Raw genomic sequence first — 13,554 nt, forward strand, 5'->3', positions numbered from 1 at the left:
GATGGTACCACAATGGGCAGGCACCCCACTGGGGCTGCTGGGCATCCTCAGGTGGGGAGAGAGATTCCAAGGCTGGAGAAGGGGGTATTGGAGAAATCATCACTGGCTTGCCCAGACACAGTTCTCCATAGGGATATCATAAGTATAGAAATGGTCAGTACCGAGCAGTGCTCTGGAGCTGAAGCCAGGACTATAGGAGCGTGTAGTTCCAAAAACAGTGCTCTTGCAAGGCTTTTGAATCGTGAGAGAAGCCAGTACTGACAAATTATGCAACTTGTCAGTGACATCAGAAAGGGCTCCTGAGTCTGCGGTACCAAGAGGTACACCGATTTTTCAGGGATTGGTCTCAACGGACCCTTCCTGCATTCCAGAGTCAGCAATACCTTCTCACTCACAAACTGCTCCTGGGGTTGTGACTTTTTTGAGCTCCCCTCCAAGTCCTTGCAAACACTCGACAATTTCCTCTCAGAGGGTCCTGGTACCAAGTCCCTATGAGACTTACGCAGTGTCTCCCTAGGCACCGGGGATGCAGATCTGCCTTAGGACTCTGCCAGAACAGGAGGAGCACTCCTAACAGACTCAGACGTGCTCACTACCTGTTCAGAGCAGAAGGATTCCAGGGTGAAGTGCAGACTCCAAAAGCAGATACTTGAGTCTGGCAGCCCTGTCCTTTTTTGAATGGCTTTCGATCCGTCTACAGATGTGACACTTGTCACTTACATGCACCTGTCCCAGACACTTGAGGCAGCTTGGGAGTGGGTCAGTTAACGGCATAGACCTGACTACATGATCGACAGGCCTTGAATCCAGGAGAATGGGGCACCAGTTCGGTACCAATCCCAGTACCCAACCTGGCACCAGTAACCCTGTAAGACGGTATTCTAAACTTAACCCTACAAGTAACTATTTACAGATATACTATATACAAGACTAAAAACTAATGCTCCAGCTACTATTTACGCTAAGGAAGGGAAGATATGAAGAAACAAAGATCACAGCTCCAGCAACAACTGTCGCTGGTGGTAGGAAGGACCAGATGGCAGTCGGGAGCAGCATGGCCCTTTATACTTGTGTGCAGTGGCACAAGATGGTGCTTGTGCTGCCCCAAAGGGTACTGCTAAGGGAAAAGTCTCCGACACCTGTGCACAAGGCACACACATACACCTATAGTGGAATGGACATGTGTAGTTACTCAACAAAGAACTATATATTTGAGGCTAAAATAAGTTATAGGGATGTTTCTTGACCCGATCACCTAATCTGGGTGGGGTATTTTTCAAAATAAAAAATAGGCAAATATTATTCTATTTTTTTAATTTACAAAAATATTCACATCTGGGCTGGGGCTTGTGGGCTAAATCTTCAGTCAGAAGAACAATTGTGTATACATAACAAGACTTATATGCAAAAAGAAAAGGAGTACTTGTGGCACCTTAGAGACTAACAAATTTATTTGAGCATAAGCTTTTGTAAGCTACAGCTCACTTCATCAGATGCTGTAGCTCACGAAAGCTTATGCTCAAATAAATTTGTTAGTCTCTAAGGTGCCACAAGTACTCCTTTTCTTTTTGCGAATACAAACTAACATGGCTGCTACTCTGAAGACTTATATGGAGGAACTCACATAGCCCTAATTGCAGTGATGCCAGCAGACACAACTAGTCTATTACCAGAGGACTATTCACTGCAGAGATATGTTCAAATCAAAAAGTCTGTCACATTTTCTAATATTATGGATTTGATCCTGCTCCCATCTATGGCAAAACTCCAACTGACAAAGTAGTAGGCTCTAGGTCAGGGGTAGGCAACCTATGGCACGCATGCCGAAGGCGGACTCAAGCTGATTTTCAGTGGCACTCACACTACCCAGGTGCTGGCCACCAGTCCGGGGGGCTCTGCATTTTAATTTAATTTTAAATGAAGCTTCTTAAACATTTTAAAAACCTTATTTACTTTACATACAACAATAGTTTAGTTATATATTAAAGACTTATAGAAAGAGACCTTCTAAAAACGTTAAAATGTATTACCGGCACGCGAAAACTTAAATTAGGGTGAATAAATGAAGACTCGGCACACCACTTCTGAAAGGTTGCCACCCCCCGCTCTAGGTGATCATGTAACAAAAGACACAATTACTTCACCAAGCATTAGGGGTGGGGTGACTGTGGTAAGTAACTCAGTTTCCTAGTTTATATGGGTTTAGAATCTCAGCTATGATGTGTTTTTATTCTGTTTGGTTGGTAGGGTTTTTTTATTTTTATTTATTTATTGGGCCAAATAAAGGTAATGCAGTTGTACTCACACCAATTCTGAATCTTGTCCAACTCTAGAGATTGTGTCCTAACTTTTGACCCCTTCCTGACTGAAGTAATTTTCCATGCAGTGAACAACATACGATCAAAGAACACTTCTCAAGGCCCACTAGACTACACATTCTGTCAGCATATGCAACATAAACATTAGCCCAATGGAAAGCTCCCTGACCTAGGAGTATTGTTCACACACTGGAAAAAAAATATGAGGTACATCAGGTAATGTGCTGTAGCCTTTTGTGAATATCAGCTTCTTTGTAGTCTGAAAAATATTACAGGTCCATTTCTATCAAACTGGTAGGTCTAAATCCAGCAACAGCCTTCATTACTTTGTCATAGCCTTTTTCTAAAAGTAATCTAAGTCCCAGTACTGACCTAAAGTTCTTGCCTTGGTTGAAAGGCGAGGGTTAATCTGAAAATAGCTCAACACTTGGAACAGTTTCTGCAAATATGTCTTGAGTAAAGGATGGTGGATGGATAGAATTCCTTATCTAATTATTTTCTCTTGCCCTGTTACCCCAGTGCAAACTAATGAGTAGCACCTCCCAATCTGTCTATCAGGCACAATATCAGTCTATCGTAATCTCTTATCTTCATTCCCTCAAACCATCTAAAAGCTTGTGCTCTCCTTTCTCCAGTTTCCAGACATCCAGAGTTGTAACATAATTCAGAGTAGTGACTAACCAGAATAGCAAACAGAGGTAACAAACCAAAGGCTAGCTGGTGCCTTTGTATTACTTGAGCTCCTTACCCTTACCTTTACTTAGCTTACCGACAGTGCTTAATTTGTAATGAAAAAGGTGCTGGGGCTCAAGCAAGTTTTTTATATTCATAACTGATGCAGCAAACCCAGAGGCTATGAACTGCCAAGCCTAGAGGTGCAGGGCTCAGTCCTGGCAAGTCCTAGCACAAATTAAATACTGCCTACTTGAATCTCTTCATCTTTTTCACTGAAGAGGAAGACAGGAAAACCCTCTCCAATTTAAATAACTCAAGGAGATGAAGACGATATTGGCTTCCTCCTTTTCCACTTTCATTTGAATATTAAGGGATCAGTGACCTGCTTAAGTAAGAATATTCCAAGGAAATCTTCCTAGAGGATTCCAGTGGTTCTGCATCAGACTTAGTGGGAGAAGTCTCCTTTCCTCTAGCCTGGCAACTAGGCAGAAGGGCAACCCCACAACAGTCTTTGCAACAAAGAGGTTCCTTGCAAGGAAAACCCTAGAAACAAGGGCTAAGGACCCTAGGTCTGCCCACATTTGCTTTGTGTCTCAGCAAGAGTTACAGTAATAATCCTATTAAAAGGAGTCCATCCCAAGAACAATGCATTCTTCCTTACCCAGTCTTGCTATCTGTTTGTATAGTTAAAGAAGTGGATTCTCTAGATAATCCTCCATATCCTGATATTCCTCTTATTCCTCATATCTAAAGGGCAGGGCCGTCCTTACCCATATGCAAAGTATGCAGCTGCATTGCAAACCAGGAGATTTAGGGCACCAAATTCCCTGGTGCCCTGCGCTGCTGCATGCTGCTCCAGCCCCTGCCCCGCCTCTTCCCCAGGGCTCCTGCCCCCGCCCCGCCTCTTCCTGCCCCTGCCCCTCCCTTCCCGCCCCTGCTCCACCCCAGCCCTGCCCCCACTCCCCTGAACTCTGCAGCAGGGCCAGGCCTACACTCACCGGCAGTGAGAAGTGCAGCAAACCGGCCCTAGCCACGCAGCCGGTGAGTGCTGGGGGGTGGTTCCCCCGTACCTCCCAAGCCAGCCCCGCCCCTCCATTCCCTTCCCCCCCTCTCCCCAGAGGCCTGGGGCTCCACACACACACCCTCCACGGGGCGGTCTGCATAGGGCCCCAGAATATCTAGGGACGGCCCTGCTAAAGGGTCTCTGGAGAGGAAACTCTTTCCCTTCTAGAGCGTGACATCCCTGCTGTGAAACAACCTGGATGAGTAAAGTCATGGGCCACTTTTTGTTGTGCTGACACGAACCAGAGCCTGAGCTTATGGGCTCAGATCTGATTTACAAGCTGTGCCTGAAGAGCCTTTGTAGCTCATTTTCCAGTCCATACATGAAGTTCTTCAAGAAAACTAAACAAGATTCAGAGGGAAATAGCTGGGCAAAAGCTGACAAAATGGCTGGGCCATCTTTGGTTCCCCTGCTCTTAGAAAAAGCAGGAAGGGAAAGGAAAGTGTCAAAAAAACCCTCAATGTTATTAATGGCCAAAGGCTACTGGAATCCTGAGCCCTCTACTATGTCTCTTACTATAATATCAAGTTACCTGCTTTGTTCCAAGTAATGGCACTTTTACCAGCGGGTAGGTAAATACCCTTCACACATCACAATACAATTTCTTGAAGTTTTGACTATTTGCTGAAAAGTACAATATTGTGGACGGATACAAAAATTTGCAGGTTTGGCAGGTCTCCCAGTCTCCCACTGATTTTTCTGTAGGAGAGTTGGGAGTTCCTACAAGGGATACAGAGATTTTGTGAAGACTTGCAAGGTTGCTCTAAACTCCTGACCTACAGGCTGTAAATGAAGGCTGTCTTCAGCTAGTGAGTACTATCCTCAGTGAATAACTTAAAACAAACACACACTTTCAGGCTAAAAGGATCCCTTTTTCAGTTAGCAGTAGATGTTAAACATTTTTGGCTCAGAACCTTATGAATTATAATGTATTCATTGACCAAGTCATAACATGCCTAGTTTCTATCTACTGCTTCTACTTTTTTTTGTCTGCCATTTTTACTATCACAATTTTGGCAGATCACCTCTGAACTTTGATTAAAATAAAACCAGTTCTTATTTCCCACTTCTTCAATGACATAAATATACATCTACTTGACACTCTAACAGGGTTACAACTTGAAGTCACAACATCTGCCTTTTGGCCTGCCAAGATGATATGGGAGAAGAGAATCCTGTCTATGTTCAAAAGAGGGGAATACACAAAGAGAGCAAATGCTATAATCACCTTAGCTACAGTTTTCATGCCACGTGGTTACACAGAGTCTATGGCGAACAGTACAGCCTCTTCAAGACCCAGAAAAGGGCCGGAGTGGTCATGGTTCCCCATGTCCCAGTTTTCTTAACAAAAGAATGAAATGTTTGTCTGAGATGAGCAAAGCTTGGCTGCAAAGGAGCTCCCCCGTAGGAGCTCAAGGAAAAGAAGACAGAATATCTGCATCCATTTACCAGAGGCATATGTCAAGAGACCAGGTTACTAGAAAGGGTGACTGGTGTTGCTCTGAAGAAAACAACTCTTCACTTCCATCTATGTAGTTTTGTTCTGAGTGAGCAGATTGAAGATCCAAGAATCTTTTGAAGAGACTAGATTGTGTGCTAACACTCTTAAAATAAGAGAGCACGCCTCTTCCCCAAAAGAGGGTTTCCCTTCTCAAGTACCTGGTTTACAAGAAAAATTTTTCAACTGGGCTACGTCACAAATCCATGTACAGTAAATAACTCTGATTCGCTTTCCAACTCAATATAATGTTTCCTCACTAAATATAAAAGGAATACGGATCTAAATGCACTGTTATGAATATTTCAGTGTTCCACTAAATGAACTTGGGGTTCACCAAAATTAGGCTTATTGTATCAGGCAAGGTAGTTCTATGGAAGTTTCCTTCTCCTCTAACCACCCCCACATCACCAGTGCTCAAAATCTAGGGGTTGGATTCAAAGCCCTGCTGGGCACAATTTAGAAAAATGCTAATAAATATGTAAATGGATTCAGCCATATTCCTCCAGGGGTGCAAGATTCTGGGCAATCCAGCTAAAGGGGAGGTGTGAAAGTATGGGAAGGTTTGAGGCAGTGCCAGGCACCTGCAATCTCTATTCTGCTGGGGGCTTTGCAGCCAGTCAACACAGCTCTGCTATTTTGCGTGAACATGTATGTGCTGGAGGTACCTCCCATTTCTATATCAAAATCTGTATGAATTGTCACCTTTAAATTAGCATATTTTCATGCTACTCACATTCACACTCATTTGCGTTGTTGGCAGTTGCAGGTTGCCATTGTTTCTGATTATATCCAGGGCAGCAGCGATCACAGGTTTCCCCACAAGTGTTATGCTGACATTCACACTGAAACCTGGATATTGAAAAGATTCTCGTTTAATTGAAATAGGATTTAAAACTATATATATTTTTCTTATTTTACCACAATCCAAAATTTACTTCTAACATGAAAATGGCAAGACCAAGTGTAAAGGGGACACAATGTAACGCTAAACCCTTTCACAACCATCCTAGCATTCCTCACAATAGAGTATCTCACTCACATCATTTTGTGCTTTTTAGCACAAATGATTTATAGAGGTCTTTTGTAATTGGATTAAATAAACAATGGCTTAAGAAACCGTATCCTGAGAAGATATTAACCCAGGATGATATGCCATAGTTGCAAATATATCTTATTTTAGCTCTTGATCCAAGGCTCAAGCTTGCTGTCCTACACTATATCAAAATGTTTGTTACCGTTACACTCTGGACTCAATTTTTCATTATCTTTTGTTAAAAAAAATTATTAGAGCTTTATAATCTACTGTGATGGGGTGACCTTCCCACACCGGCTCTGAGAGAGTTGAATTATGCCAGGTGAGCCCAATCAGTCAATTAAACTGAAAATAGGGGAGATGTAAGCTGTGTGGAGGGTGCTAATTAGAAGGAAGCTCACCTGTGAAGGAACATATGGGGCTTCTATAAAGCCAGGCATCACAAGTGGCAGAGAGGAAGCTGCAGTTTCTATCCCTGAGGTAAGGGAGAAAGAAGGGGAGACAGAAACCCATAAGGAAGGGTTTACCTAGTAGGCCTAAGAAAGAGGGGTCTGACTAAGAAGGTTGATGAAGGAGAAGCTTAAAGAAGCACGGGAGGAAGTAGTCCAGGGAAGAGAGCAGTAGGTTTGCTAAAGACCTGGACCTTAACTGCTCACTATTGGGCCATGGACTGGAACCCAGAGTAGAGGGCAGGCCCAGGTTCCTGATACGGCTTGGTGCAGTGAACGGGAAGACTACTTCAGTCACTGTGGGAGTAACATAGTCAGGGCTGCAAGTGTGATGACTGCCTGATGCTCCTTGAGCAGAGAGACTTTGAAAGACTCCCCTAGAAGGAGAAATCAGTATGACCTGGCTGGAGGGCTGAGTCACGAAGAAGCCATACCACAAGAGGACAGCTGCAATGATGGAAGAGAAGAAAGGAGGGGCTGAATTGGGCAGAGCTAATCCCCAGAATTGCCAGAAGAGGGTGCCACCCCAGCGGTGACTACAGTGCACCATTTCACATATCTAAGAGCGTAACATCAACTTATTCATAAAAATAATGCAAACTAAGGACTATTAGATCATCAGAAATAACCCAAAGTATAAAAATTAACAGTCATCCTCCAAAAGGAAAAATTTTGTATTTATTTTGACTTAATCAAAGTGCCTATCTAAGGGCTCAGTCCTGTAACCACTTACTTCAAAGTCTGTGACAATAATGAAGGCACTTATGGAATACTTAAGGTAGTGGTTCTCAACTCTGGTCCACCGCTTGTTCAGGGAAAGCCCCTGGCGGGCTGGGCCGGTTTGTTTACCGGGCCGGTTCGCCGCTCCAGGCCAATGGGGGCTGCAGAAAGTGGCGTGGGCCAAGGAACGTGCTGGCCACCCTTCCCGCAGCCCCCATTGGCCTTGAGCGGCGAACCGCGGCCAGTGGGAGCCGCGATTGGCCAAACCTGTGGATGCGGCAGATAAACAAACCAGCCCGGCGCGCCAGGGACTTTCCCTGAACAAGCGGTGGTGGACCAGAGTTGAGAACCACTGACTTAGTGGTATCTACACATAATTTATATATATATATATATATATATATATATATATATATATATATATATGGAATTGTTTTTTCCCTTGCTACAGAAGGTTGTGCTTTTTCCTTGATATTACTATAGTCACCAATTCTAGTCAGAAAAGATATCATATAGATGGTCAAGGGGATTAGTAATAGAATCTAGTGCATTTACTTTCTTGTTGGGATCTTTCAACATAATGTCCAAAAGTCCTGGTGTCTGAGTCTTATCTCAGTTATTCTGCTGTAAAGCTGGAGTAATTTCACTGAGATGCTGGCCCATTATAGAATCATAAGACTGGAAGGGACCTTGAGAGGTCATCTAGTCTGGTCTCCTGCCTCATGGCAGGACTAAGTATTATATGTGGCTGTTTGATGGCTTATGTGAAATAAATTGGTGATCTCACACCAGGTTCTCAGTATCCAAAAGAGGTGAGTTTAACACAGCAGTTCCCAAACTTTTCACTAAGGTGACCCATCAACTGAAGTTATGTTCCTGTGTTCAACTACATTTTGTATTTTTTTTTTTGTGACCCACCATTTACATATATACACCTTCTGCCCTAGCACAATCTCCACCCCCACTAATCCTGAGCCAGAGAGAAGGGCGGGGGGCAGAGGGAGAAGAAAGGGATGAGGCGGCTGGTGAGTGATTTAGTTGGGGATTGGTCCTGCTTTGAGCAGGGGGTTGGACTAGATGACCTCCTGAGGTCCCTTCCAACCCTGATATTCTATGATTCTATGAGCCCACCCTGCACTCCTCACACAGTGGTGGCTCCTGTCTCATGGGGCTGGGCCCAACTCTCTCCTCTTGGTGCATGAAGTCACAATGCCACTGAGGTTTGCCCTGGTCACCCCTCCGTCATGATGGAGGGGCAACTGGGCAAAACCTGAGTGGCACTGCAATCCCACACAGCAAATCTCAACACGTGGAGCATGGAACAGGAACCGCTGCCACAGGATAAGTGCAGGGTGGGCTCACTCTCCACTACCCTCCACACCCTGGGCCTGCCCTCCACAGCAGCCTAGGAGAATGTTTATTTGCCTAGGGCCCCATGACCTTAGATCTAGAATCTTTCCACAATCCACAGGTAGGTGGAGACCCACCTTTTGGGAAATACCAGTTTAACACACTATTGAGTCTAGCAAAGCCGCATTTTAATTTTAAAAAGACCTAATGCACACTCTTTTATTGTTAAACTTAATCAACACAGAATACCTCTCAGCATATCTTCATGTATGCCTTACCACACTCTCACTTTAAAAACATTATAAAGAAAACTATAAGACATCCTTATTTTATCATTAAAAATCGTAATTTGAAAATACCTCTGCATTGGTTTATAGTCTGTGAAATGAGCATGCTGCTCAGTTTACTTACTGGTACAGGTTTTCAGCACTTTTTGCATTACAGACTTCAGCATGACCATTGCAAACACATCGTCCACCAATACTGATGTCCTTTATGCTGTAGTAATACTGTAAAACAAATCAAGAATTATGTGTACATCTTTCCTTTGCCTGTAGGATGGCGGCCACAGTAACATCAGAAAATCATTACTATCTCATTAAATCTTGCTTATCAGAATATTAAACAAATATATCCACAAAGGGCCTGATCCAGCTTTCCTGAAGTCAACAGCCAAACTCCTACTGACATCCATGTTGCAGATCAGGCCCAGATTCATTAATCAAAGCCATTTCACACTAGCTCAGTGTTACCCACTGAATAGATACCGCACAGACAGTGGTATTTCACCATTCCCCATGCTGTCTTTATAAAGTGTCCTGGCTAGATTCTAGAACCACAGCCCCTGGAAGTAATAGTTCAATCTCCATTCCCAATAAGTTGATGACCTTTCTGCTGTGTAACTGCCAACAATGGTGCCAGTTGTGATGGTGAGCTAGGATCATGCCAAGGGAACTCTAGGAACTGAACCGAGCCCACCTGCTCGCTTGCAATTATGACTGACATGACCTAGATTTGAACTAGTGACCTAGAGTTGAAAAGCTTCATATCTCACCACCACTCCCTGCAGTCATTCAGGCTGTGGCAGATAACGATTTAGTCGTTTGGACTGACAGTGTAAATACCACTATTTATAGTAACTTCTGAGTACATTTAAGAAACTTAAGAGCAGATTCTTCACTATGCTCAGTGGCAAGGGAAGGCTGCAAGGAGCCTGTTGCAGCTCCCTGATCCTCAGCTACCTGACCCCAGTGTACGTTAAAGGGGCAGCTCTAGTTTATGCCAGGCACAGCTGAGCTATCCTCTACTATGTCCTCTCCTCTAGTCCACCTCACCCCGAGATGTCCTCTGCCTCTCCTTACGCCAGGAGAGGGGAGATGGCTGACAGAGAGCTCCCTGCATAGGGGTACTCCTCCATTGCCCCTCTCTGGCTACTTGCAGGCTACATTTTGCCACATGGGTGCAATAAATTGGCGTTAGTAGACCAGAGAATCCAGGCCATATTTTTACTTCCTGGAATAGTTCTATTTGGATGTACACATTCACATCTAATCACATCTAATGTGGTTTATTATTATTCTTCACACACACACCCTCCCCAGGCTTTCAGCGTCTTGGTCAAAATTAAAAATGGTCCCTGACACTTTCTCTGGCAGTATCTCATCATGTGTTAGCTCCATAATGATTACTTGTAACTCAATCTCTGGTTTCTTCCTACTTTGTGGCATTACACTGGATTAACAGTATTATGCCCAAATTGTCAGAATTCAGATACCACATTGCTTGTGCTGCAGATAATTTTCAACCTTATGAAGTCAATGCGTAAATTGAGGAAGTATGGCAGTTCTTTGTACAGAGGGAAGGGGATGGGCTGGTTTGGTTTTGTTTATACAGTAGGTTTAACACAATGACTCTCTCCTAGAATGCTGAACTACTGCTAGTTTTCAAGGGCATCTGATATGAAAAGTCTTGACACTCTCCCTGTCAGCAAGTTAATGAAACACATTACCTTATTACCCCTCCCATATGTCCTCTCACCATCAAATTTGACTATTTGATTACATCAGGAAGAGTTCCTTAGGCTGAAGTTATGGTGTTTGGCAAGCAGAATAACAAGTACTGCATGTATTTTAGCCTGTAAGTAATATCTTAAATAAAATCCTACAGCTGCACTTAAGTCTTACATAATGTATGCTGCCAAGCAACTGGAATGGGTAAGTATTTTTTTTGTTGAGGAGACCCATATGTATTTGTACAGTCCTTAGCCAAATGGCACTGACTGGAGCCTTTGGGTTCTGTTGCAGTATAATTGATAGGTAAATAACCACATTGGGTCAAGAAACTCTACAAATTCCAATGAATAGAGATTCTTATGGATTATTCCATCAAAGAGTCTGCCCCTCTCTTATTTCCCCACAGAATGGGCAGCGGACTTCTAAGCTGTGGCACTTCCCGGGGGTACCCAGGGTTGAGACACACTTTGCTACAGTCTTCTCTTAGTGTGAGGAAACCTTGTCTGTGCCTGCCATGGGTCAGCTCCCAGCCATGGGCAATACAAACACTTCCCCCTAGACCTTGCAGGACTCCCTGTCAGCCTACAGGCCTGCAATTGGCACACCCCAACCCTCAATCCAAGCATCTCCCTCGGCCTCCAGCCCCTGGTCCACTGGACAGTCACAGTATTCACAGATTGGCTGCTTCCACAGAAGCTGTATACCCCACCTTACCAGTTTCACCTTGGATCACAGCTCTGCTAACACACAGTACTTAGATATGTTTATAGTGAAATTAAGTTCATTTAACAAAGAGAGATTCAAATAATAGCAAGCAGAAGTACTGGAAACAAATGGTCACATATGAAATAAAATCATATCATGCATTCCAGAGATTTGACATGAGTGTATCTAGTTAATTAAGTCTTGTAGAATATTGCTCATCCAAAATCCTTGCAGCGCTTTACAGCAAAGTTGGCTGTGACCCATCTTTCATGAGACATTTCGTTATCCATCTCTTAGGGGACAAAGGGAATAGGACCTTCTGATTATGTGAAAGGTGGATCCTCCTAAAGAGCTGGAGTTGCTGGTCATGTGATCATAGAATATCAGGGTTGGAAGGGACCTCAGGAGGTCATCTAGTCCAACCCCCTGCTCAAAGCAAGACCAATCCCCAATTTTTGCCCCAGAGCCCAAAATGGCCCCCTCAGGGATTGAACTCACAACCCTAGATTTAGGAGGCCAATGCTCAAACCACTGAGCTATCCCTGAGAAACTGTTTTAGGCAAAGATATCGTTTGCTAGAATTCAATTTCTGGCACTAGAAAGTGTTTTTCTTTTGTTTTAAAGCATACCTTTCTCTTTTTCTCTTGCTTAGTATCACATAAATCTCTCTCGGTTAATAAACTTATTCTTAGTTTTTAATATAAACCATCTCAGTGCTGTTATATTAAAGTTAAGGCATGCATCCCCAGCTGAACTAACAGGCTGTTGTATATTCTGCCTCTCTTTGAAGACAGGGAACTTGGTTAATTTCTGTGAGTGTCCACTGAGAGCGACTGGACACTGCAGAAAGATGTCTCTGGGGAACTCAGGAACTGTGGTTCACTGGATGTTACCTGCAAGGCAAGATTTAGACTGACAGAGACTCAAGGGGTTTGCTAGCAAGGCCAACAGATTGGCATGGCAGGGAGCTGTCACACAGTTTAAGCTCCAGCAAAGCTCTTTTGCTAATGCAGAGAGGTAACACAATGGCTTACAGTTCTGGGTGCCCTAAGAGCATCACACTCCCCTCTACACAAACCACACAACTCTGATCTGTCCCAACTAGCTTCCCTCTGCAAGTGGAGCTGGAGGGGATCATCAGGACCATATCCATTTTTTGTTGTGGTTTTGCAAACTAAAGACATTTGTGCCATTCCATTCACTGTAATGGAATGAAGGGCAACTGTTGAACATCCATTTATGAAAAAAGTTACTTACTCTGCGGGTTACAGTGGGGTCCCGTTGAGCTTTGGCTATCAAGTGTCCAAGAAGGGTATTGGTTCTGAGAAAACGCAAGCGGATGTTTGTTGCCTTGGTAAATTCCCTAAGTATGGGAGAGTGAGTGAAGTTTTTTACTCCTGGACGACCATTTACCAAGGATACCACAATCTAATAAAAGAGCAAAGATCTTTTTGTCAAAACATAGCAAACAGTTAACATCAACAGTGGGGAGCCATCCATAGGGTTCGATAATATAAACATCCAAAACTTTACAGATTGCTCATTTCTAACCATGTCTAGTATTCAAGGGAGTAAGGTTACAGACTTGGGCCTCTAAATTTCAGTGAGAAGTAACTCTTCTATTTAAAACAAAATTTAAATGCTTTAAGTATATAGTATAAGTGTCTGTAAATGCTAATACAGGCCGTAATGCTCTGATTTAGCAGGATGCTCCAGCAATCATAGGTT

The 13,554-nt window shown here is 43.6% G+C and overlaps 1 protein-coding gene across 1 annotated transcript in view; it reads right to left on the reverse strand.

The window, feature by feature from the left end:
* LAMA3 (laminin subunit alpha 3) overlaps positions 1-13,554 on the reverse strand; it is a 186,313-nt gene that overhangs the window by 131,358 nt on the left and 41,401 nt on the right. The window contains exons 5-7 of the mRNA XM_077809046.1: positions 13,084-13,254; positions 9,521-9,618; positions 6,291-6,406 (exon numbers count right to left, since the gene is read on the reverse strand). Of these exons, the coding sequence (XP_077665172.1) occupies positions 6,291-6,406; positions 9,521-9,618; positions 13,084-13,254 (385 nt within the window). The remainder of the gene's footprint in view (positions 1-6,290; positions 6,407-9,520; positions 9,619-13,083; positions 13,255-13,554) is intronic.

The sequence above is a fragment of the Eretmochelys imbricata genome, chromosome 2 (assembly GCF_965152235.1).
Source record: "Eretmochelys imbricata isolate rEreImb1 chromosome 2, rEreImb1.hap1, whole genome shotgun sequence".
Classification (NCBI taxonomy): Eukaryota; Metazoa; Chordata; order Testudines; family Cheloniidae; genus Eretmochelys; species Eretmochelys imbricata.